Source organism: Emys orbicularis, chromosome 2, assembly GCF_028017835.1.
Source record: "Emys orbicularis isolate rEmyOrb1 chromosome 2, rEmyOrb1.hap1, whole genome shotgun sequence".
Lineage (NCBI taxonomy): Eukaryota > Metazoa > Chordata > Testudines > Emydidae > Emys > Emys orbicularis.
The window spans coordinates 210,882,153-210,909,834 of record NC_088684.1 but is presented as its reverse complement, the minus strand read 5'-3'; the positions used below and the strand labels follow the sequence as shown (position 1 = coordinate 210,909,834).

At 41.0% G+C, this 27,682-nt stretch overlaps 1 protein-coding gene across 32 annotated transcripts in view; it reads right to left on the bottom strand.

The window, feature by feature from the left end:
• Positions 1-27,682, bottom strand: part of CLASP2 (cytoplasmic linker associated protein 2) — a 288,662-nt gene that overhangs the window by 20,970 nt on the left and 240,010 nt on the right. For all 32 annotated transcript variants that reach the window (XM_065398871.1, XM_065398877.1, XM_065398874.1 and 29 more), the window contains 5 exons: positions 22,930-23,073; positions 11,951-12,094; positions 5,867-5,973; positions 4,699-4,852; positions 2,233-2,461 (listed from right to left, as the gene is read on the bottom strand). In XM_065398871.1, coding sequence (XP_065254943.1) covers positions 2,233-2,461; positions 4,699-4,852; positions 5,867-5,973; positions 11,951-12,094; positions 22,930-23,073 — 778 coding nt within the window. The remainder of the gene's footprint in view (positions 1-2,232; positions 2,462-4,698; positions 4,853-5,866; positions 5,974-11,950; positions 12,095-22,929; positions 23,074-27,682) is intronic.

Below are 27,682 nucleotides of genomic sequence, written 5' to 3'. Positions count from 1 at the left end.
CTATGTCAATAACTAGAAGTGCACTTAGGTTAGATCCAGTAAATATCATATCTTTTTATCTTACATAAAATAATTGAAGACTAACTGACAGTGGCTGTTAATGCTGACAACTAGCTATATAAATGGTGACGTTTCAAGAAAAGCTGAATATAAGTTAATTTTTCAAGTAGAGAATCTCATAAATCTCACTCTGAGTGCAATTACTAAATCTGAATACAAACAATGCCAGAGAGTGTATTGTTTTCTTTCAGGTAGTTCCTATGGCAAACCATTGCTTAATACCAGAACTACAGTTGAGACAGAAGCAAGAAATCCCTTCTCATCAGTCTCTAATAAGAACTGCTCTTAATGACATAATAAAGATTAGACTATAACTGAATACTCATTTCAAAATATTCACTATCTACTGAAGCAATACAGCAACAATCCCCCCTTCCAGTTTTTCTGCATTGCCATCATATTTTAAAAGGTTTCCTTGAGATTTTCAGTAAGGTGTACAGCATGTATAATTGGGAGTGTCAAGAGGCCAGGGGCCTTTTGCTGGTGTATGCTCTATGTTAAAGAAAAGTGAAAAGTTAAGACTTCATTACAAATCTGTGTATTCAACTTAATATGATATCATTTCATCATGAACAAAATCACTTTTCTATATACTTGAATTTGTTTCTGAGCATGGATAGCAGTATGATTATAAGGTAAACACCATTAGAATTAGACTTTAAAACCTTTTATAAATGTATTTTTAATTAACATGAGGTACTTATCGAAATGAAAGAGTAATTCAAATAATTTATAATTTTACTTAAGTACCTCAAGGTCTACTTGGTAGGACAGTAAAGATTGTTTGCCAGACACTAGTACAGGTTCTACAAGCTTCCTTCTCCTTTACTTAAAGAGGAATCTCTCCACTGGTCCACAATCCACTGTTTTTGCCCATCTACCATTTAGTTGTGCATATTCTAACCTGCAATGGAATACCAAAAGCCACAACTGTTCCCTATCCAGTTGTTAAACCACCATTCCCTCCAATCCAAGCAACTTCAACACACTGAATATCTGGGGGTAATGGAAAATAAATCGAATACAATATCAATATAAATAAATAACACAGAGGGTACTATACTGATTGACATGGATTAAAGAGTAGTGATTGAGAGAGGGCTAGGTAGACAAAGCAGTGCTGCATAATCCTGGGGACACTGCTACCTATGGACATACTTCAAACCAAACTCTCAGTAGGGTGCTATCTGAGTGATCATCATCTTTTTGTTTCAAGAATGTGGGGCCAGATCCTCAGCTGGTCATCAGTGTTTTGCCTCAATTCAGACCAGTTGATAATTGGGAACATAAAGTTCACAATGGAGCTACAGCCAGCACCATATCTATAGAAAATGTTATTATAAGATACAGAATTAGGGAAGAAAAATGAGCAAGAAAGAATGAGAGAAGGAAACAAATGCAAAATAAAACATTTGGTTATAAACATTACAAGAAAATATACCGAAAAAGATTAAAAGCAGCAAGCTGAATAATCTTTATAAAAGATTATAAAGCAGCAAGCTGAATATCTATGTCGATATGGTCTGAGCGCAGCCACCTTTTCAGCACATGCATTAAAAAAAATGTTTAGTCAACACAAAATACCCCTGACTTGTGTTTCAAATAAAAATATTTCACTACCAAAACTCTGTGCTGTTAATCTTTCATCTGTAGCCAAAACTAGTTTTACCCAGTTTCTTTTTTCATTATGTAATTCACAAATATCTTTTTTCCCTTGACCAACTGAAAAAAATTAGCTAAAGCAACATAACTACAAATATTTTTTCTTTTTGACTGTCTTGCACTAAAATGTACTTACTACAACCTAAGCCCAAATATATAGTATATGCTACAGTTAGCAATTCTCTTATCCCAGTCCCTTACTTTTCCTGTAACTTTGTATTTATGAGGAAGAATATTAATACTGGAGTAATTCCATTACATTGGAATTCTGTCTGATAGCTTTTGTAACACTGCTTGCTTTTCACATTACTCAGATAGGATTTGCTATTCAATAAACCTAGTCCAAAAACATGATTTATTGCATCAGCAGTCTGGTTCCTTCAGATACATGTATGTATAGCTAATTTAGCTTAGCCTCTATTTATTACATGAAAACCTTAATGGCTACGCATCACATGTAGACAAATCTTATGATTTCCCCTCTAACAAAGAATGTAATCTAGAACTTACCTTCAGGAAATTGCTCTGCATCATCATCAAACATAGCTTCTTTCAAAGCAGATTTGTTAAAAGAACTGATACTATCCGAGTAATTGTACGGGTTATAATCTCGTGAACGTGGAGAAGAGTGGGGAGGCATTGTGTTAAGTAATGATGTTTTGTTATCAAGAGCTGTTCGGCCTGTATCAATTGCTCCACCTCCTGCTCTCAGATCCGCTATTCCAGAGCCACTGCAAATCTGCCAGGAAAAAATAAAAACACCCCTCCCCATAAACATATTTAATATCTCACTCACTTTTTAGTTCACTATCCCTCTTAGGTTAACAGTAGCAAATAATAGTCTTGTCTACACAGGAAAGTTAGTGTGCAGCAAGCTACGTGTAAATTTACCGCACTCTAGCTACTCTACACTAATTCCTTTGTGGAGATTCCTATTGTGCACTAAAAGTGCTCTTGGGTGGCTTAGCTTTTAGTATACTTTAAAATCCATTTCTTTAAAGGGTTAAGCTAAAGCGCATGACGGCCCTCTTAGCACACAGTAACAGTGTCCACATGTGGGAGTTGTACAGAGTAGGCAGTGGGCTGTAAATGCACACCCTAAATTGCTGTGTGCTAAGTTCTCATGTAGACAATCCTAAAGACAAGCTACAAAGTTTGCAAGGTTCCATGGGTGCCACAGAATACCAACTAACATCTGAAATTGGCTCATTGTTTCTCAACACTTATGGCTTGTGTAAATGAACACTTAGTTCGCAGCAGGCTGAGTTGTAAATCTACCCTATACTACTGTGCCGTTCATTAAGTGTCCACCTGAACCCTGCTGCCATGCACTGAGCACCCTAGAACAGTGGTTCTCAAACTGTGGTCCGTGGACCACCAGTGGTCTGCGAGCTCCATTCAGGTGCTCCGTGGATAGTTCCCTCTAAGATGCGCGTCTGGACGGCCACACACAAGAGAATGAAGGGAGACCCACCTAATTAGTGGAGCCATGCAGGCATGGCTACATTAATTAGGTGCCTGGTCCCTGGAGAAGATGCACATGTTTGGTGAGGTGGTGGCCTTGGGGGAATAGGGGGTAGGTGAGAGGGAGCAGTGGTGTGAGAAGAAGGGGTGGGGGAATTTGGGATGTGCAGGGTTGCGGCGGCCAGAGAAAAAGGCGACTTTCTACAGCTCCAGGGCTGCGGCTGCCGGGGAGAGATGGCCCTCCTTCCCAGCCTCAGCTCGGGGGCTGCTGCGGTGGGGGAGAGAGGGAGAGACCCCCCCCCCCTCCTTCCCAGCCCCAGCTTGGGGCTGCCATGGCAGGGGAGAGAGGGCACATCCATCGCATTAGAAAGGTAAGACTACTGATATTAAAATATGAGTTGTGCACTTTTATCTGTAGAACAAAAAACCATAATAATAATAAAGTTTTTTCTTATATAGCGCTTTTATCCAAAGCTCTTTACAATAATTAGCTAACGGTACAAACAACATTTGGAAAGATCTTTAAGTGGTCTGCCGAGACCCTCAGCAATTTTCAAGTGGTCTGCGAGAAAAAGGTTTGAGAACCACTGCCCTAGGGAACTTTTAGTGCACAAAAGTAGGGTCCAAACAAACCCCTAGTGCACAGCACACTAGATTTAAATGCTACTTTCTGTGAACTAAGTGTTTATTTAGATGAGCCCTCAGAAAGCTTAGCTTTCCTCTCAAATGGTGCGTATGAACATTGTCTAAAAAGGACTCAGGTGTTTGAACTGAACACAAAAGAGCAATGTTTTCATAGAGGAAGCTTAAAGTTAGGTATTTAAATCCATATTTAAACACCTAAATAATTGGCCTGATTTTCTGTTGTGTTGTGATTTTTAGAACCATAGATACCCAAGTTTGAAAGTTTTGCCCACAGCTTTTAGACACTATAAAACATTTGTTTGAACTTGCTCCTTTTGAGGGACACACATCAAAAGGTGTCTAGAATTATTTTTACTCAAAGTTTTGCTCTTTGAAAGAGATTTCATGAAGTACATATTTCATTCAAATGATATTATTCGGGGACAGAAATCATACAGTCTCCCTCCAGTACAACAGCAAGAATATAAAGCAGATTGTTTAGTCTGAAACAGGTAACACCAATAAGCAGCTGCAAGTTAAAACTAAAGCCATAGTCCAACAGGCTTTAAAGTGCTGGCATTCTATATAGACTTGATTAGCAGCATGGCTTTTTGTAATTAGAATTTGACATCTCTAACATAAACAGGTTATTTTACTTTAAGACTAGGAATACAATTTTCAAAAGCACCTAAGTGACTTAAGGAGCCTCAGTCCCATTTTCAAAAGGTTGATAGGCATGGATAGGCATTTAAGATCCTAAAGGCCTACGGCACTTTTGAAAATGGTACTTGGGTGCTCTGAAAATTCTACCCTTGATATACAAATCCATTTAAAGAGACAATTCAGCTGTACTTAATCAGCTCCTCGCGTTGTCATTCAAACACTCACTGAATCACCATCGTCCTTTTTGGAATCCCGTTTCACAGGCTCATTCATATCTTCCTGACTACGGAAACTGAAGTTCTGAATCGCTTCAGTGACGCCACGAAGAGAACTATAAATATCTTCAGAATTCATGTTTTCCGTATCATAATCGAATGCACTGTAGATCCAGGGAAACATGGAAGAAGGGGATAAAAAGGTTCAATTTATTTTCTGACTATTATTTTACTGAGGAGTGGGGCCACAGGAGTGGAACCACACTCCTGTGGGAGCTGTGGTGGATGCCTCTCAATGGCACCCCGCCTTCCTTTGTTAAGGAGACCATCAATGATTGATACTTGGGACTTCAAGTGGTGGAACTGGATGGCCAACAAGGGGTCTGCTTATTTAGGATCAGCAGCAGGAGGAGCTTAGGAACAGCAGAAGCAGACTGTTGCTCCACTCTCTACTGCTGAAAGTATTAATGCCTTGAGCTTCTGCACAGTTTCTCTATTAAATATAAAATAAACTATTATAGTGAACTTGCCTACAATTTTAACATTTAAAACTTCAAACTACTAAATCCATCACCATCAAAAACATGACCTATGAAATCCTCTAGACTGGTAGAAATGGCAGTTAAGCTGTAGAGCATTTCATTGGTTACTTCCTTTTACCCTCCAAAATTTTAAGTTGTTTGGAGATTGGTCCTAGTTCAGGGGTAGGCAACCTATGGCACGTGTGTCGAAGGCGGCACGCGAGTTGATTTTCAGTGGCACTCACATTGCTCGGGTCCTGGCCACCGGTCTGGGGGGCTCTGCATTTTAATTTAATTTTAAATGAAGCTTCTTAAACATTTTAAAAACCTTTTTTACTTTACATACAACAATAGTTTAGTTATATATTATAGACTTATAGAAAGAGACCTTCTAAAAACGTTAAAATGTATTACTGGCACGCGAAACCTTAAATTAGAGTGAATAAATGAAGACTCGGCACATCACTTCTGAAAGGTTGCCGACCCCTGTCCTAGTTAATAGTTTTTAGTAAATGATTATTCTAAGTATCCAGTGGTTGATTTAACTTGGGTAAAGTTCTTTCTGCACTTTTTGATGGGGTTGGAATTCAGGAGAACACATAAAAAACCCCATAACACCAAGTTATCATGTAAAGTTATAATGTAGCCTTATATTACCTTGGTGACAAAGTATTCTGTGATGTATTAGTTGGGGAAGTGAGAGGACTGGACCAACTGGCTGGTGAACGTGGCGTAGGTCTTGTTAAAGGACTTCCCATTGACCCCTATGAAAAAATGATATTCTAGTAAAAAATAACATTTCCTTTTAAATTGATGTTATATTTAGTTTTTAACACCAGAAAAGTTCTGAGATTAGCTAGCTAGATAAAAACAACAAGGAGTCCATGTGGCACCTTAGAGACTAACGAATTTATTTGGGCATAAGCTTTTGTGGGCTAAAACCCACTTCATCAGATGCATGGAGTGGAAAATACAGTAGAGAGGTATAAATACACAGCATATGAAAAGATGGGAGTTGCCTTTCCAAGTGTGTGTGTGGGGGGGGGGTGTCAGTGCTAACGAGCCAATTCAATTAAAGTGGAAGTGGGCTAGTCTTAACAGTTGACAAGAAGGGGTGGAAATCACTATTGTAGTTCTAATGAGGCCAATGTAATCATGGTGGCCCATTTCAAACAGTTAACAAGAAGGTGAGAGTATCAGCAGGGGGAAATTAGTTTTTGTAGTGACCCATCCACTCCAAGTCTTTATTCAGGCCTAATTTGATGGTGTCCAGTTTGCAGAACTGGAATTAATTTGCAATTTCTCATGGGAGTCTGTTTTTGAATTTTGTTGTTGAAGAATTGCCACTTTTAAGTCTGTTATTGAGTGTCCAGGGATATATGCCATCATGTGACAGCAATGCCCCTCTGCCATGTACCTTGGCCAAACTAGACAGTCTCTATGCAAAAGAATAAATGGACACAAATCTGACATCAGGAATTATAACATTAAAAAACCAGTAGGAGAACACTTCAATCTCCCTGGACACTCAATAACAGACTTAAAAGTGGCAATTCTTCAACAAAAAAACTAATTTCCCACTGCTGATACTCACACCTTCTTGTTAACTGTTTGAAATGGGCTACCTTGAGTACACTGGCTTCATTAGCACTTCAAAAGTGATTTCCACCCCTTCTTCTCAACTGTTGAGAATAACCCACTTCCACCTTAATTGAATTGGTTCGTTAGCATTGACCCCCTACTTGATAAGGCATCTCCCATCTTTTCATATGCTGTATATTTATACCTCTCTACTGTATTTTCCACTCCATGCATCTGATGAAGTGGGTTTTAGCCCACAAAAGCTTATGCCCAAATAAATTTGTTAGCCTCTAAGGTGCCACAAGGATTCCTCGTTGTTTTTGCTGATACAGACTAACACGGCTACCACTCTGAAACCTAGCTAGATACAAGTAATTTCAGAAACTAAAGAAATAGGCATGATATATATTACTGTTTGTGAAAGTTAAGAGCACCAAGAGCTAACATGATCAGTTTACTTAAAAGTAATAATGCTGAGAATTCTCAACTTTTTGAAATATATATACACACATCCTCTTTTTAAAATAAGAACATTGTTAACTATAAATTAAGGGAGACTCCTAATTAGAAGCCCCTTGAAAATAAATAAAACCAAACTAAAAATAATAATAAAAAAACCCAGTTACCTACCTTCACGTAACTGTTCTTCGAGATGTGTTGCTCATGTCCATTCCAAGAAGGTGCGCACATGCCGCGTGCGCAGTCATCAGAAGGAGTTTCCCCTAGCAGTATCCATCGGGTTGGCTGTGGAGCTTGCTGGAGTTGCACCTTCAGGCGGTGTATATAGGTCCCTGCTGACCCACCGCCTCTTCAGTTTCTTCGGAGTACTCTGACAGAGGGGCAGGCAGATGCTTCTTGGAACGGACATGACCAACATATCTCAAAGAACAACAGTTAAGAGAAGGTAGCTAACTGTTTTTTCTTCTTCAAGTGCTTGCTCATGTCGATTCCAAGTAGGTGACTCTCAAGCATCTCCTAGGAGGGGGGCTCGGAGCTCAGTGGGTTGCAGACTGCAGCACTGCTCTGCCAAATGCGGCATCGTCTCTGGCCTGCTGCGTAATGGCGCAGTGCGATGTAAAGGTGTGGATCGATGACCACATCGCTGCCCTGCAGATATCTTGAATAGGGACTTGTGCCAGGAACACCACTGAGGATGCCTGGCCCCAGTGGAATATGCCATCAGCACGGGGGCAAGTATCTTTGCCAGGTCGTAGCATGCCCTGATGCAGACCATGATCCATTAAGAGATTCTTTGGGACGAGACTGGAAGCCCCTTCATTCGCTTTGCAATCGCAATGAAGAGTTGCATTGATTTCCCAAATGGCTTAATTCTTTTGATGTAAAAGGCTAACACTTGCCTGACATCCAAGGAGTAGAACATTCGCTCCCAGTTGCTAGCATGCGGCTTAGGAAAGAACACTGGAAGAAATATATCCTGGTTCACATGGAATTGTGAAACTACCTTTGGGAGAAAAGGTGGGTGGGGCGCAACTGCACCTTGTCCTTACAGAAGACAGTATATGGGGGCTCAGAAGTTAAGGCCTTAAGCTCAGACACCCTCCTGGCTGAAGTTATAGCCACCAAGAACGCTACTTTCCAGGAGAGGGAGAGAAGAGATCATGTTGCTAGGGGTTCAAAGGGAGGACCCATGTGTCTTGAGAGTACCAGGTTGAGATCCCATGGGGGGACTGGTTGTCTTGAGGGTACAGTCTATCTAGTCCTTTGAGGAAGCAGCCAACCATAGGGCTAGCGAAAACCGACCGGCCAGCCGAATCAGGATGGAAAACCGAGATAGCGGCCAGGTACACCTTTACTGATGACACTGACAGGCTCTGCTGTTTCGGATGTTGTAAATAGTCCAGGATAAAGGGAACTGATGACTGTAAAGGTGGGGTGTCCTTTTGTAATGACCAAATAGAGAATCTCTTCCACTTAGCCATATAAGTGGCTCTTATTGGTTTCCTACTGCCAAAGAACAACCTCCCTAACAAGGTCTGAGAACGTGAGCTCCAAGGGGTTTATAGCCAAGGAGATAGAGAGATTCTAGATTGGGATGCTGGAGGCGGCTGTGGTCCTGTGTGATCAAGACCGGGACATGGGGCAAGGTTATGGGCGTGTCCACCGATAGGCCTAGGAGCAGGGTGAACCAGTGTTGACGTGGCCACACTGGTGCTATTAAGATCATTGATGCTCCCTCTCGTCTGACTTTTTGCAGGACCTTGTGTACAAGTGGGAAGGGCGGGAATGCATACAGCAGGTGATCCTTCTAAGAGAGGGGAAAAGCATCCATGAGCGAGCCCAGGCTGTGATTCAGGAAGGAATAGAATTGCTGACACTTCCTGTTGTGCCTTGTTGAGAACAAGTCTATCTGGGGAAACCCCCATCATTGGAAGATGTTGATCACAACATCCGGATGGAGGGACTACTCGTGATTGTGAAAGAACCTGCTGAGATGATCAGCCAGCGCATTCTGAGAGCCCGGAACGTACGATGCCTTTAGATGTATCAAGCGGGCAATGCAGAAGTCCCACAGTTTGAGAGCTTCCTGGCATAGGGGAGAGAAGGGAGCACCACCCTGTCTGTTTATACAGAACATCGCTGTTGTATTGTCGGTCAATACCGATACACATCTGCCCTCCAGATGGGTTTGGAACGTCTGGCAAGCAAGGCGAACCGCTCTTAGGAACCTGACGATGTGCAGCAAAAGTTCTGCCTGGGACCAGAGACCTTGAGTCCTGAGTCTTCCTAGATGTGCCCCCCCATCCATTGCCAATGCCTCCGTGACTAGAGACAGCAAGGGTCGGAGCCTGGAGAAGGGTACTCCTGCACACACCGCTTGTGGGTTGAACCACCACAGGAGGGACTTGATAACTGGAGGAGGCAGAGTGACTATCGTATGTAGGCGGTCTTGGTTTGGCCTGTATACTGAGGCCAGCCAGGCCTGTACAGTCAGTGTCTCGCATGCTGAGCTACATACGTACAAGCGGCCGTATGGAGCGCGCAGCTTCAGGCAATTTCACACCGTAGTAGTGGGGTATCATTGTAAGCCCCCTAATGTCACCCAGGGTCAGAAAACGCAATTCCAGAGGGGCTGCTTTGGCTTGACCTGAGTCTAGGAAAGCGCCGATGAACACTATCCTCTGAGTGCGGGTTAGAGTTGACTGTGTCACATTCAGTATCAACCTGAGCCTGTCAAAAGTTGACCGTACCAGGTTCACATGCTCCTCCACCTGAGCTCTGGTGAGGAACGTGATTAGCAAGTCGTCTAGGTATGGGAATACTAGTATCTGTCGCCTCCTCAAGAAGGCATCTACGACCAACATGCATTTGGTCAACACCCAAGGGGCCGCCGATAGCCCGAAGGCGAGAACCGTAAACTGATAATGGGTGTTGTTGACCACAAAGTGGAGGAACCGCCTGTGGGACAGGACTATCGCCACATGAAAGTATGTGTCCTTCAAGTTGAGGGTGGCGTACCGGTCCTCCAAATCCAGGGAGGGGATAATGGAAGCCAGGGAGACCATGCAGAACTTCAACTTTTTCATGAATCTGTTAAGGTTTTGCAGGTCTAGAATAGGCCTGAGCCTGCTCTTGGACTTCGAGATTAGGAAATATCGGGAATAAAACCCCTTGCCCCAGAACTCCTGAGGGACCTCCTCTACTGTTCCAGCTTCTAGGAGTGTTTGTAACTCCTGTATGAGAAGTTGCTCATGAGAAGGGTCCCTGAAGAGGGATGGGAGGGATGGAACAGAATTTGAGAAAATATCCCAATTCGACCATGAATAAGACACATTGATCCAAGGTGATCCAGGCCCAGGCATGGTAGAAATGGGATAGACAGTTCACGAAATGGAGGAAAGGATCTGGGATTTTACCTGGTGCATCACCCCCAGAGGCACCTTCAAAAGTTTTGCTTGGGGCCAGAAGACTGCCTCACCAAGCCCTGGCTCTGGGTGGACGAGGGCTGAGGTGGTCTCCTCCTACTATTTTTGCCCTGTTTCCTGTTGTAATCCTGTCTAGGATGAGTAGGGCAGAAGCATGGGGGAAGCGGAGGTTTGAAATGTTTCCTTTGTGGGGCTGGTATATGGAGTCTGAGAGATTTTAATGTCGCTTGCGAGTCTTTGAGACTGTGGAGCTTAGAGTCCGTTTGCTCCAAGAACAGCCCTGATCCATCGAAGGGCAAGTCCTGAATTGTTTGTTGGACCTCATGCCTGAAGCCCGAAGCCTGCACCATGAGCTCCTTCGCATGGCTATACTGGTCAACATCGTGCGGGTTGCCGAGTCCACTGAGTCAAGTGTAGCTTAAAATGAGGTCCATGCTATAACCTTGCCCTCTTTGATGATGGCCCTAAACTCTGACTGGGATTCAGCTGGAAGCAACGCTTTAAACTTAGTCAGAGTATTCCAAGAATTGAAATTGTAGAGGCTGAGGACCGCCTGCTAGTTGGCAATCCAAAGCTGAAGCCCTCTGTTAGAGTAGACCTTTCGGCCAAAGAGGTCCACCTTTTTGCCTCCTTAGATTTTTGGGTCCGACATGGGCTGTGCCGGCTGAGGATGGAGAGCTGACTCTATGAGGAGTAGTTTTAACCTAAAGTCTCTCTTTTTTTTGGTTCTTGGGCAGAACCGTGGCAGATCTTGTACCTGTACATCTGGTGGGCCTCCCCCAAGCACTTTAAGCAAGAATCGTGGGGGTCACCCCTTGGCATAGGCTTCTGGCAGGACCCGCACAGCTTCTGGCATGCCCCAGTCCCCAGGAGAAGAACGCAGTGGGGAAAACCCCAACAGAAACATATCTAACCATAAAAACTACTTGAAATACCAATTAACACTAAGTTACCTATTTACATGTACAAAGAGAAAGACCACTAGGGGATCGAGAAGAAAGCAGCTCCAGTGACTGTCATGGGTGGTAAAAAGGAACTGAAGAGACGGCGGGTTGGCAGGGACCTATATACACCACGATGAAGGCATGACTCCAGGGGGCTCCACAGCCGACCGACGAGTATGGCTAGGGGAAAGCCTTTCAATGACTGTGCACGCAGTGCACGCACACCTATTTGGAATTGACATGAGCAAGCCCTTGAAGAAGAACAACCTATATTAAGATGAAGATGAAAGTATGTATCAGTAACTTCAGAGCAAAAGAATAAGTGTAAATACCTGACCACCATTGCCCGTATTCCGGAGATGGTTGTGGAGAAGCTTTGTTGCTCCATCCTGAAATGTTTTTGGTAAAGCACCCAGTAACATTGTGAACTCTGGGGTATTTAGTTCAAATAGGGCAATCAGCACTGACTGTGCAGCCTAGAGCAAAAAAAATTAATGAAAACTATATGTGAATTTTTGTTTTAAAAATGTTAGATATTGAAAACGGCTTTATTTTACCAGTAAGGATTCCAGAGAAAGGAGTAATCAAAAAAGATAGCAGAAATGCAATGCTGATTACCTATTTTAATTATATAAAAACTTCAAGAATAAAGGTATCGGCAGACATGATTAAAAAACAAACAATGGACATTTGCTGGTCACACACTGATGACCCTGGTTAGGAATCCTCACCCTTTTATTTCCCATGATCCTCCTAGCAACAAGTTATTTTGAGATATTCTCCCAGAGTGCTTTGTGCTAATAACAACAGACAAATGAAATGACAAAGAAAATGGCATGACGACTTAAGTAATTTTGGCATTAAAACTGAATCGTTTCCAAATGACAGAAGACTCATATTTAGCAGAATACCTCAGACATGATGGGAGCCGACTTGCTACACCTGCCTCTTCCCCAGAAACTTTCTGGTGAGCTCTCAGGTGGGTTGGGACCCACAAGTTTATCAACAGAGAATCCTTATTTTTTATTTTAAAATTTAGCAAATAGATTTGTTAAGCTGGAGAACAGTAGGCATAATTCTGCGGTCTGATCATAGGTCTTTAACTTATACCAACTCCCCCAAGATCACATGGGGAGTCATTTAACCTCTTTCTTCTTCATTTTCCCTTATCTATAAAATATGAACAATAACCTTGTGAGGTAAATGTCTTAAGAATTAATTTATCAGATTGCAAAACACTTTGAAGATGAAAAGTAAAATTTGAAGTATTAATATTAGAGCTTCTGGCTTGCTGCATAATTTTTCTGATTTTAAGTTTTTATTTGTTAGACAATTTATAGATCCTCCCCCACCTTTACGGGGTAAATACTTGTTTTTAAACTGGTGTTTTAAAATTGTTTTCCTTGACTTGTATCAAAAGCACAGCTCTTTAATGACAGTAGAATGTAATTAGTTATGCAGTGTATTTGTTAGCTAACTTTTTTAGCTGATTTAGTATCATTTACACAATTTAGTCAGTGAGAGGCCAAAAGGTTTGTCAGTGTGGCAAGAGGCCAGTCACGTATCATTGAAAGACAGGATATTGTTGAATTACACGGACTTATTTAATACTTTCATTCTGGAATGAAACTGATTCCAGATTAAGCACTTATATCTAGCAGCTCACCAACAAGGTCTGCCATGCACTGGACAGAACCAGTGTCTAATGCTTGAAAAAATGATAGACCACTTGCTTAAGTACCAAAATATTTAAACAAGTAATTTAGAAAATTCTTTCAGATATTTATTTCTCTCTTTTTCTCTCCAGAGTAACAAACTGTAGCAACTTTAAATTAAATGGAAAGCTAACACTGAAAACATACATCAGCACATATTCATGTTTGTGTTTAAATGTAATTAAGTAAAATATTAAAATGTTAAACATAAATTTGCTGTGAACAACTGTTCTTCACTGGTGAGTGGCTACAAGTTGAAACCTCTTTCTCCTTTCTGTCCTAGTCTCTTCACTTCAATGCAATTTGAGTTAATAAAAACCAAAGGGAAATTGACAGATTCATCAACTCCTAACTGGTTAAACTTACAAATACAGGGCTAGAAGTGATTCATTGATCTCTTTGCCAGTTGAGACATAAATCCCCCCAGAACGCTAAAGTTCCCAGATTGTACCTGTAGCTAATCTTATATGTAACCTTGTGTTATTACTGTCACTCTTATCTTCTCTCTCTTCTCTGTTGTATTTTAAGCCCTTATCCCGAGGCATCATTCAAAATGATTTAGAATTTAAGCTTTCTGGGGTAGAACTGTATTTTATACTTGTACAGAGCCCATCACAATAAGGCTCAAATCCTGGCATCTCGAGGTATTGCGGCTTCTAATTATGCACATTTTATTTGGAAACTGTAGGCGATTTTGAGAAGTAGCATGTGTCAACATGTTCCTATAATTGGGGGTCAAATTGGGAAATAAAAATGGGATTCCCAAGGTCTGCCCACAAATGAAGTTTTATTTTGGTGTCTCAGGTGGAGCTACATTCACAGCAGATTTTCATAATGTGATTGTCTATTTTTTTTTCTTACATGCTTTGACCACCAAACAAACAGTTATCAATTTTGATGTTTAATTCGTCATTATTTTGCTTCATAGTAAACTATGCCTCTAAATGATTTGGGCTAATTCACAACCCTCTCGCAACTATTGTTTCAGGCTGGCTGTAGATTCATGCACATATCATTATTTTGGTTTACATACTGTTTTGCATTAGTTTGTGGCTAGTAGATGTCTGACATTTTCAAACATGAGAAGTCAGAACAGAGAAATACTGTAGGAAGATTCTGCAGGGAGAAGCAGAAGAAAAGTGGTGAAAGAAAAATACTGACGAGGAGGTAAAGAACACAGTATAGATAAAGGGAGAGAGACCATTGCGGAGGAAAAAAAGTAAACAAAGATAACTCAAGATTAGAGACAGTATGATCTATTATAATAAGAAAAAGCGAAGTTTAACCAGGAAGGGAAATAAAACAGGAATCAAAACAAGTGTGATGAAAAAAGTAGGCTTGCTGAACAATACTTGGAGATTATATTACAGTAACTCCTTGCTTAACGGTGTAGTTATGTTCCTGAAAAATGCGACTTTAAGTGAAACAATGTTAAGCGAATCCAGTTTCCCCATAAGAATTAATGTAAATGGGGAGGGGGGTGTTAGGTTCCAAGGAAGTTTTTTTTCCCCACCAGACAAAAAACTAATGTATACACACACACACAGTATACATTTTAAAGAAACAATTTAATACTGTATACAGCAATGATGATTGTGAAGCTTGGTTGAGGTGGTGAAGGAGGAGAGTGGGATATTTCCCAGGGAATGCCTTACTGCTAAATGATGAACTAGCATTCGGCTCAGCCCTCAAGGGTTAACGCTGCCTCACACTCTACAAGGCAGCACAAATGGAGGGAGGGGAGACAGCCTGGCAGACAGAGAGACACACCCTGTGTGTCGGAGAGAGAGAGAGAGAGAGAGAGAGATGTGCATTGCCCTTTTAAGTACGCTGACACCACACTCTAAGTACATTGCCTTTAAAAAGATCAGGAAGTTGAGACAGCAGCTACGGCCATCTCTCTCTGTCCTGAGCCCTGTTGTGTCTCCCCCCTGCTCTATATGGAGAAGGGGTAAGCGGAAGGGGAGGGGAGACAGAAGTTGTGGGGGGGACACCCTGACATTAGTCCCCTTCTTCCCCCCTCCCCTGCACAGCAAGCAGGAGGCTCCCGGGAGCATCTCCAAGGCAGAGGGCAGGAGCAGCACTTGGGCGGGGGGGGAGGGAAGAGGAGGGGGACAACTGAACTGCCGGCAATTGGTAGCCTGCTGGGCAGCTGCTGCACAGGGACTTTAGGGGAGAGGAGAGCTGATAGGGGGGCTGTCGCAGTAGCGTAGCTAAGGGGGGGAGCGGCCGCTCCCGCACTGAGCACAAGTGGCGCTTTGTCAATTTCCTGGAGCCTTTGTACTCACCCGGGGGAGCGATAAAGAAAAAAGACGGCACCCGCTGCAGCGCTTTGTTTTTACTCACCCAGCGACGCTCCGGGTCTTTGGCGGCATTTCGGCAGCGGGACCTTCAGTGCCGCCGAAGATACCCGGAGCGAGTGAAGGGCCCGCCGCCGAAGACCCAGAGTGCCGCAGGGTGAGTAAAAGCACCGCAGCTGGTGGCGTCTTTTTTTTTATTGCTCCCCGTTCCCTCCACCTGGCTACACCACTGGGCTATCGGTCCACCCTGGTTCCAAGCCCCCACCAGCTAGCTGCAACAGGCTGCTCTTCCTGCAAGCAGTGGACAAAGCAGGCGGCTGCCAAACAACGTTATAAGGGAGCATTGCGCAACTTTAAACGAGCATGTTCCCTAATTGATCAGCATTGTAACAACGAAACATTAACCGGGACGACTTTAAGTGAGGAGTTACTGTACTGTATTTGCATTTCACTGGTATTTGCCAAATAATTTATTTGACAAATATACTGTGTGTCAAACTACTCTTGCAAATATAGTCTTTGAAAAATACTAGTGAAACTTGCCAAATATAACAGAGGGTCCTGTGGCACCTTTAAGAGTAACAGAAGTATTAGAGCATAAGCTTTCGTGGGTGAATGCCCACTTCATCAGACGCAAGTAATGGAAATTTCCAGAGGCAGGTATAAATCAGTATGGAGATAACGAGGTTAGTTCAATCAGGGAGGGTAAGGTGCTCTGCTAGCAGTTGAGGTGTGAACACCAAGGGAGGAGAAACTGCTTCTGTAGTTGGATAGCCATTCACAGTCTTTGTTTAATCCTGAGCTGATGGTGTCAAATTTGCAAATGAACTGGAGCTCAGCAGTTTCTCTTTGGAGTCTGGTCCTGAAGTTTTTTTGCTGTAAGATGGCTACCTTCACATCTGCTATTGTGCGGCCAGGGAGGTTGAAGTGTTCTCCTACAGGTTTTTGTATATTGCCATTCCTGATATCTGACTTGTGTCGATTTATCCTCTTGCGTAGTGACTGTCCAGTTTGGCCAATGTACATAGCAGAGGGGCATTGCTGGCACATGATGGCATATATAACATTGGTGGACATGCAGGTGAATGAGCCGGTGATGTTGTAGCTGATCTGGTTAGGTCCTGTGATGCTGTTGCTGGTGTGAACTGACCTCGTTATCTCCATACTGATTTATACCTGCCTCTGGAAATTTCCATTACTTGCGTCTGATGAAGTGGGCATTCACCCACGAAAGCTTATGCTCCAATACTTCTGTTAGTCTTAAAGGTGCCACTGGACCCTCTGTTGCTTTTTACAGATTCAGACTAACACGGCTACCCCTCTGATACTTGCCAAATATAGTGTTTAAATATCTTTTTCTATTCATTTTATTCCTTCCAAAATGTGTTAGCATTAAATGTAATAATTCTGGATATTCTTGTTATCCATATAAATGCCCAAGTCATAGAATCATAGAAGATTAGGGGTGAAAGAGACCTCAGGTCATCTAGTCCAACCCCCTGCTCAAAGCGGGACCAACCCCAACTAAATCATCCCAGCCAGGGCTTTGTCAAGCCAGGCCTTAAAAATCATTAAGGATAGAGATGCCACCACCTCCATCGGTAATCCATTCCAGTGCTTCACCACCCTCCTAGTGAAATAGTTTTTCCTAATATCCAACCTAGACCTCCCACACTGCAACTTGAGACCATTGCTCCTTGTTCTGTTATCTGCCACCACTGAGAACAGCCCAGCTCCATCCTCTTTGGAACCCCCCTTCAGGTAGTTGAAGGCTGCTATCAAATCCCCCCTCACTCTTCTCTTCTGCAGACTAATAAGCCCAATTCCCTCAGCCTCTCCTCAGAAGCCATGTGCCCCAGCCCCTTAATTATTTCCCTTGCTCTCCGCTGGACTCTCTCCAATTTGTCCACATCCTTTCTGTAGAGGGGGGCCCAAAACTGGACGCAATACTCCAGATGTGGCCTCACCAGTGCCGAATAGAGGGGAATAATCACTTCCCTCAATCTGCTGGCAATGCTCCTACTAATGCAGCCCAATATGCCGTTAGCATTCTTGGCAACAAGGGCACACTGCTGACTCATATCCAGCTTCTCGTCCACTGTAATCCCCAGGTCCTTTTTTGCAGAACTGCTGCTTAGCCAGTCGGTCCCCAGCCTGTAGCAGTGCATAGGATAGTTCCGTCTTAAGTGCAGGACCCTGCACTTGTCCTTGTTGAACCGCATCAGATTTCTTTTGGCCCGATCCTCCAATTTGTCTAGGTCACGCTGGACCCTATCCCTACCCACCAGCATATCTACCTCTCCCCGCAGTTTAGTGTCATACGCGAACTTGCTGAGGGTGCAATCCATCCCATCATCCAGATCATTAATGAAGATGCTGAACAAAACTGGCCCCAGGACCGACCCTTGGGGCACTCCGCTTGATACCTGCTGCCAACTTAGACATCGAGCCGTTGATCACTACCTGTTGAGCATGATGATCTAGCCAGCTTTCTATCCACATTATAGTCCATTCATCCAATGCATACTTTTTAAACTCTTTGAATCTCTCTAAGATCTGGCCTCAACAACATCTTGTGGCAATGAGTATTACTGTCTTATTACATGCTGAATGAAAAAGCATTTACTTTTAGCATTTTTTAAATTTAGTACTTTTTAGTTTAATTTAATGTCCTCTTATTCTTGTGTTAAGAGACAGAGGGCAGAAGCTCCCAATCTACTTTCTCTATGCCATTTCTTATTATACGTTACACACAAAAAACTATGTTAAAAGAACATCAGCGTTACAAAGTCAAGTACTCAAAAGTAGGGAAATGCCAGCACAATCTTAATTCCGCCCCACAGCGCGCATGTATTATGACACAATCTTTAATTACATGATCACATACTATTTTTTCCACAAGGCCCATGCCTCATTCAGTACACATGATGGATAGTGCTCACTTAATGAGGAGCTATTCAATATTTTGCTTTTTATTCATTGCTCAATGTGTGGCTCCATGCCTTTACTGCACACTATTCAAATTGCTCTCAAGACAGAACTATTAATTTCCTCATGGGCTTTTCTATGGCACTTAGATACTATAGTGATGAGTGCTTCACATAAACAGTTTTAACTTCACAACACTCCTTTGAGATGAGGGGGGTATTACTCCCACTTTACAGATGGGGAGCTGAGGCAACAAGATTAAGGTAAAAAGTTACCACTAATTTGGGGGCCCCAATCGGAGATGACTAGGACCTGATATTTCACAGTATTAAGCACTTTATATGTTCAAAACACAGCTTTCCACTGAATTAATCATTGCTGTGAGTGCTCAGCACTTCAGCATATCAGATCACAGAGTTTCAAGCTGGGCATCCAACCAAGCTGTGACATCTCTGCTCTTGATTCTAATGCCCAACACCACCCTGGCATGGACCACCTGGGAGCAGCAATTACAAGAAAAGTCCTTTTAAACCCCCACAGCCCTGGGCTGGAGCACATTCTCTTCTGTGAGGATGGTGCATGCTCAGTCTGGTGAGCACTAGCAGCTGTGAGTTGCTTGAGCATGCTCAGCAAGGATGGAATCTTTGGAGATTTTAGCTGCCAAAATCAGTCATGTGCAAATTACAATTTTTAAAGGCTTATAGCTTGGCCAAATTTGGGCAGATTTTCACAGGGACGGCAAAAGGCATATCCCTGACACAAACAAATGCCACTGCCAAATTTCAAGCCCCTGCTCCAAAGCCCATGGATACTAATGTTGTTCAAAGAAATGGTCACCAGAAATTTTTAACAGGGGCAAAATGTATTACTGCATTATCTCATTCTTGGAAATGGCTGAACAGTTTTGGCTGAATTTTTCCAAAAATATTCAGCCTGAGGAAGACACCCAGCATGTAAAATTTCAGTCTAAACACTCAAAGCTTGGCAAATTTATAAGCAACTGAAAACAGGGTGTTGGAACAGGAAATGTTGGGAATCTTTAATAATAGAATGTGTTACCAGCTACTTTTATCATATGCCCCCATTCATCTCTTTCTTTCATCCCAATTTTTTTTTCACTCTCTTCATATGAATTTATCCATACCTGTAACAATTTGTTACCCTTCTCTGAACCCCTTATAATTCTGCAATATCCTTTATGAGAAGGGGTGACCAGAATGGCACACAGTATTCCAGATCAGGCTGTACCACTGATTTGTATCATGGCATTATAGTATTTTCCATATTATTCAACATGCCATTCCTTATGCACCCTAATATAATGATTGCTTTTTTGACCACAGCTGCACATTACACAGAAGTCTTCATTAAGCTTTACTTAATGATTCCCAGTCCCTTTCTTGAGTTGATACTGTTAATTTGGAACCTTGTGAGGTGTAAAAGTAGTTTACGTTTTCCCGCCAGTGTGCACTGCTTTGCATTTGTTAACACTGAACTTCATTTGCCATCATGTTGTCCATTCATCAAACTTCGTTAAGTCACACTATTAAGTTCTTCAACCTTCTCTAGACTTGAATAACTGATTAACTTTGTGTCATCTGCAACTTTTGCTACCTCATTTTTTTTAAACACACTCTTTACTAATCATTACTAACCATATTAAAACACTGGAACTAATAGGGAACCTTGAGGCCCATTGTTAACTTTTTACCATGAAGAAAATTGACCATCTATTCCTATACTTTTTCCCCTGTCTCTTAGATAATTTTTGCCCACGGTACTATTTAGCCTCTCACCCCAAAACTAGTTAGTTTTTTTGGTAGCCTCTTGTGAGAAACCTTGCCAAAGGTCTCTTGAAAGTGTATATAAATAAGAAAGTTGACTGACAATCTATTACAATTAAACAAAGGACAAAAACAACTTTTATTTCTTTTAAATTACAGGGGGTATGGTAGCTTAAGTATTTTTCACATGGTTAGTACGTTTCATCCTTGGACTCATAGGTTTGGGTTAAGTTTTCAAACAGATTATTATTTATTATTAGTGTTCCTTAACGGGCTCTAGCTAGTGTTATAGAGTAACTAAGTTACAGGAGAATAAATTTCTGAAAATGTTTGAAAAAAATATTTAAAACTGTAACAGACACAAAAAGGGTTCACATGTAGTTCATTTAAAAACAACTGCTGGATATCAGCATATATCATACATAATTAGAAAATGATTCAAATACCTCAACTTTTACTAAAAAGATTTCCTCCCCTTTTATAAAGTTAGTTTAAAAAAACAAAAACAAACGGGGTGTGTGTGTGATAAGCAACTTCAATGAAGTCTTAATGGTTAAAAAATATTGGGCTTGTCTGGAGAACACCTGCTTGACCAACTTTTTGCCATATACTGCTATACATTTTGATGACTGAGTAGATTGATGAGATCCTCCTCACTATTTTAATGAGCAGTTTAATTCAGCTGATTATCCAGTAAGAAGTAGCATTTTGTTAGACTCCCTCATATCCTTCGTTTTCAATATCGCCTCGTTCTCAGTAGCTTAAAGGACTAGGAGTTTCAGCATGATCTGGGAGGACAAGGAACGCTAAGAAAAGAGATCTGAAGAAGAGTCTGGTCAGGGCTGGTGCAACAGGCAAAGTATATGATTTTGGGAGCAGTGTTTTGGATGGATTGATGGACAATAAGGCTAGAGTTAGGCAAGTAGGGATAGCTCAGTTGAGCTGATAAAGCCTTGGACAAGAATCAACAATGGGAATAGCAAAGAATAATAGACTTTTTTGAGCAGTTGAGAAAAAACAGGATTCAACAGTTACTGTAAGTGGAAAGGGGGGGAGAAGTGGAGAGAATGATTGAAAGAGGACACCAAAATTAAGAACATAATTGAATATCAAACTTATACATTAATACAACAATACTTGCCTTTTAAAAAAAGTTACTTTCCATTTTCTTGCTAAATGATGATCCAGTTCACAGAGAAACACACTAAGTTTCTTAAAGTTCAGCACCAATTATTGTTTGCACACAACGAATGAAGTTTCTTTTTACAGACTTTGTGAAATCTGCTCTTTTTGTAAATTTGTATACTTTTACACACTTATGTTAGAAAAATGATACTAAGATAGTCAGCGCCAGAGGGATAAGGATGATGGTGGAGTTGCTAATGGGAATAGAAAAGGGCAGGTTTAGGAGAAATTATTTTAATGTAGGTTAGTAATAGATCCGCCATGAAGAAAAAGCTAGAGCGAGCAGAGGCAGATCTACAAATGATCAGCAAAGAACAGATAATTGTAATCATGTGATTAGATTATGTCTCCCCAGCAAAAGACAAAAAGAGAGAGAGAGAGGTGACAAGTTCTAAGGGAGAGAGAAGCTGTCAAAGGAGTGGTCAGAGAAGTCTCTAAAGCCTGGTGGTGGGAAGTTGGCATAAAATCTCAAGAAGAAAGGGGTGACCCAAAAAGATAAACAACACAGAATAATCTGTTAGTGAAAACCAAATGTCTTCTTTTTAATCAATTTTTTACTGGGAAACATAACCCCCTCTCACTTCCTGCAAAAAAATCTCTGTAGAATGTGTATTTTAGTTTTCCACAGCAAATGTTACCAACAGTAGCTTCTGTATGAAGAGTTCTTTGATGCCAAAGTAGTAGTTTTATTAAAATGTCAGCTTCCTATTGTCACCAACTCAACAATTACTCCTTAAATCTTTTTGTCAAATACAAAGAATGTGCAAAACCAGATGCAAACATCCAACCAGATGAACTATAATTTTAGTTTCTTACTCACCCCTCCTGTGATCAATGTATTATTACTGGGACAGAAGGTGGCCCTTGTTGGAGTAATATTAGTTAAAGCTGTCTAGAGAAGGCCACTTAAGTAAATTTAACTGTCATACAAAGTATTTTAAACAATAGTATTCCTTTTACCCTAAGATAGGTTCATCCCAACCAGCTAAAATATAACTTGCACTGTCTAGAGCTTTAAATTGTATTAGTTATAACATTTAAGTTCAAATATTTTAAAAAACACAGCTTTATCTTAGTCTAGACAAGGCTTTATTTTATCTATTTTGACACTACATGCTTTAATTTAATCTGTGTATTGTGAAATGGAGTAGGTTCTCCATACCCTTAAAGAACGAACCTACAGAGAAATTTTTGTAGGACTCTTTTGTTGGAAAAATTGTCTTAAATTACAAAACCCTAAGACATTTTTTTGTTAAAGCATTAGTTAGGAATATGGTAACAACCCACATACAAATACCTCCTAACCCTGATAGGACAATCAGAATAAGTTTCAGCTTTAAAAACTACTGAAGAAAATCCCTGAAAGACTAACAACATATTTTAGCATGAATGGACATACCTTCCTAACATCTGAACTTTTCGGTTCTGTTGTCCAGGTGATGATCCGAGATACCGCCAGCCTAGTTTCACTTGAATTTACGAAATCCCCTGGGTCCATCTGCTGTGCAAGAGTCTCTATGTATTTAAGAATTGCAACTTTAACCTGCAAAGGTAAGCAGAGTCAGGTAAATAGATAAAAACAAAAGTGTGAGTGTACTCAAGAAACAGGGTTCTATTTATTTAGAACAAATAATCCAGAATGGCTAATATAATGGGACAAAATGAGATACCTTTTTAAAGTGAATTAAATATTGGCAATTTTATCAGAAGTCTTTTAGCTGATTTTAAAATCAATTACCTGGAATAAATGTTTTTGTTTAATATTCATATAGTATCTATAATCTGTAAATGAGTCTACTGTACTAACAGACATCTTAATTCTCACTAACATTAAATAAAAAAACTAGCATACTGCATGTGCAACTATTTAGCCATTCCCTTTCTATTTAGTTTGTTTATATTTGGCATAGGGATCACCACCTGATGAATTGGAGAGGATACATACAGATGTAATTGGCTTCTTCCAGTAAACTGTACATAATTTGTACTCAGAATCCCCTGGCAGTCCCTTTAGCAGCAGAAATCTATGCTGAGCATTAAACATCTTTGTTAAGGGATAAATTTTGTAAAACATCTTCCTATTAAAAACAAACCATAAGGGGAATAGAGTACAATAAAGCAGTACCAGTGAGTAAGCAATAATACACATGGCAATCAGTACACACACTTTTCTTTGAAGGAATTCATTACATTAATGAATGTCAGTGTGTTTATGAATAGACATAAATGAGACAAGGAAATGGGGTGGGTGATTATTTGGATGATCTGGTTTAACTTTTTAGCTGTTTCTGTCTCCATCAACTATGGTACTAGATCTGAGATTATGCACAATAAAATCTGAGAATTTTTTTTTAAATGTGTTTGTGGCTCGCACTGATAACTGTTCTGAATAAACATGGATCATTTAAAAGCTTCCCTCAGTCATCCTAATATTTCAGATATATAAAAAATAAAGTGTGTCAATGCACTGAGTGACAAAGATGTTAGTGGCAGGCAATGAAACTAGATGTAATTTAACCATATTAATTCTTTCCCCCTCATGCTGGCTGTTAGGTCTTGCCTTCTCTGAAGTTAGATGTAACCCAAGGATTGAAGCTCTTTGTGATGCATAAGTCAATGGAAAATACTGTTGAGAACCTGGCAGCTAGAAGTTTCTCTTTTTGAGATCAAAATCTTAAAACTACTTATATTTTGCAAAATGTGTATTTCAAAACACATACTAAAAACAAAACTTCTTCTTTCTAATAGTCAATCAAGTATAATTGTGCACATATACTATTTTTCCTTTTTGTGTCATTTTTGTAACAATCGCTGTGTCCATCTGCTAATGATATCTTAAATGTATATTGTGATATAGGAGGGCCAGGGAGCAGTGGTAGAGTGCTCAAGGGGAAATATATAAGCCCAAGGCTAATTAAGGCATGGTTCCCTGGAGACTAGGGAGGATGGCTACAGGTGAATTGGAGCACCTGCAATCAATTAAGGCCCTGTCAGAAACCTAATAAAACCCCCTGCTTCAGGAAGTCAGAAGAAGGAGGAAGGAGAGAGGTCTGGAGCTTGGAGGTGTGCTGTGAGACTTGAAAGGTCAGAGAACCGACGTAAGGGAGACCCTGCCCCAGCAGGGAATGGAGACTCCCTCCCCCAGCATCTAGGGACCGAAGGTACCCCACCCAAGGGGGAAGAGGGTAAGAACCCGCAGGGATTGAGAGGCGCTGGGGCTCAGAGTGAGAAGAAAACCCAGACCCCTCCCCCGCTTCCCTCCTTTACCACCTTCCCAGGCCACTAGCGGGGCCCTCGGTGCCCCAAAAGCAGGGGCAAGGGGTGGTATCTTAGCCCCAACCAAGAAAAGTGCAGGACCCACCATACTAACATTGGCCATCTTGTCACAACATATACCTTTACAACCAGATGCTGCAATCAGAAACCAATGATAACATGGTGCAAAAAGGCACCCAGCTATCTGTACACAAAAATTCCTAACAAGATATAAGGTTTACTCAACAGTTAAAAATTGTGAAGAAAAGCATTCCCAATGGAAGTAGAGTCAAACTGTCTACAGACAGGGAGGAGTACTGAATAGCAGGTGAGTAGAAGTAGGAACCATCTAAAAGGCAGCTTGTGATCTCAGTTCCATTATGAACAATAAGAGATGGCAGTCATTTTGAAAAAGGTTAGTTGTTCGTTTTTTTTTTGTTTTTTTTTTTGGAAAGAGAACATTATTCTTCGGTGTCTGTGGAAACTTCTATGTTGAAGAACAAGAAAAGATGACCACTAGAGATAAGTTACTTACGTTGTACAGTAACTGGAGTGTTCGAGATGTCTGTCTCAATGGGTGCTCCACTTCAGCGAGGCATGCTCCCTACAAGCCTTTGACAGGGGACTTTTGGTACTGCCAATTCAGTCTGCACATGAGCCGTAGCTAACCTCGTGCCCTCTATTGAGGGTATATAGGGCAGTGTCAGACGAGCTACCATCAATTCCGTCTCTACCACAAAGTCCCGCAAAAGCAAAGACTCCAAAGCAGAGGGGAAAGATGGCGGTTAGTTGAGGACAAAAGACAAACATCTTGAACAACTCCAGTTACTGTATAAGGTAAGTAACTTTTTCTTTGAGTAATGTTCCTATGGGTGCTCCACTGATTTACTGATTGTATTTCAATTGTAATCTTGAGCTGTATAGGAAGTAAATTAGTTAGTGACATATCACTTATTTGTATTTGTTTTCTTATTTTTGTAATAAATCTGTAAAAGCATACTAGAATGGTTCCTCTCTCAAAACTTCAATGTGGGAAAACAACTTATTTAGAGGTAAAGGTAAATGCACTGAGTAGCTCCTGGTCATGTATTTTATTTATTTGATTAAAATCCTGTTCAAACTACTACATAAGCATGATGCATTTGCCAAAATGGTCCTACATGACTTATCACTGTCCCAGATCAGGTAATATTTGCTAAAAACCTTCACTTCTTCCTTCGAGACATGGATCTGGCCAGTATTTTTCATGTATTTGTCACCTTCAAACTGTATTCCTTTAATTCATTGTATGTGAAGCTGAATGTGAAAACAATGCAAAGATGCTAGCTGGTGCAAAACCTGGCTGTCTGCCTCCTACATGGACTAGGTCTGCAGAAGCACATCATTCCTGTTTTCTGGGTCCCCCACTGGCTCCCAGTCTACCTCTGAGGCCAGTTCAAGGCCCTGCTTCCAATTTTCAAAGACATTAATGGGTCATGTCCCAGCTTCACAAGCAACCATATAGCTATCTATGAACCATGGAGACAGCTGTGCTCCTTTCGACAGAACACAAAGTCCAGGACACAGAGTGTGTGAGCCAGAGTCAAGGCACTCTTGGCTGAGGGAGATATGTCTGTAAAACAATTTCCAGAAGAGATGAGCAATCCAGAATCTGATCACTATTAGGTCATGCTAAAAGACTTTCCTCTTTGATATAGTTTTGCCATCATAACAAGAATGATATTTCCAACAAACTCCATTCCATCTCACCAGTACATAACCATCCCTTCAGGAAGAGTTTCTGAAAACCATAGAAGGGGAAGAGCTGGACTTCATCAAGTTCAAAAGGAATCTTGCTATGCCAATCCAATTAACCCTGGGAAGTACTATGGGGATGGGTACCAGTACAAAATACTAACACAGGTAGGTAGAGTCCTTAACACTACTACTATATTACATTTTTGATTACTTCTACTAAATATATTCTCTGGCTCTTCAGTGATAGTAGTAAGCTTTAGGAAGAAGTTGAGGGGTAGGGAATGGGGTATGATAAGTTCTTGGATTTCTGAAGACAAGATTATTGCCTGTTAACTGCAAACTTTACAAAAAAGGTAATATTTAAAATATTCTTTAAAAATCTGTTTGAAACTACACATATTGAGACAATAATTTGAAGCCACAGCTCTAAGAAAGAGATGGCTTCTCTAGCCAACTTCTATTAGAGAAATCTTATATTTCTCTAACATTGATGAATCTTTATGATAACTGCTCAGTATCTGTTCCATAAATCCATTTTTTTTTTTTTTAAACTTTCTCCTCTGTCATCAGGAGGATGGTCTTGGCCTTGGCTTCCTCGGTCTTAAGCTCTGGCTCCAATCTTTAAGGAATTCCACTCTTTGGACCTCATCCTCATACCAGAAGTCCATGCTTTCTTTCAAATCTACAGTATGAGCTTCACAGAAGGGAGCATATCATGCTTTAGTAATTACATCAGAATTCTATGGAGAAAGTAACTCACAGCAATCAACGCATTAATCTTCCTGCAATAAACCTCTGTCTTAAGGACATGTTGCAGAACAAATTGTGTGATTTCATTACTACTTCATTTGTTTTCTTTAACAACTCTGATCACATCATGAGATAGTAGCTGCTATTTAATACACCACCACAAATAATAGTAGTCAAAGTATAAACTGTCCTCAGAGTGAGTAATATTATACATTTTACTGTGCTGCAAACAAAAAGCAAAAAAACAAAACAAAAAAATGAGGTATTTGCATGTGACTTCAGCCCCACTGTGTACAGGAAAAAAAGTGTAATCTTGTGCATTGTTACGTTGCATAACATTCCAAATTGTGTAAAAAAATTTCGTGCAGGATAGAGCAGAAAATTCCAGTTTTGTATATGCTTGTTATTTC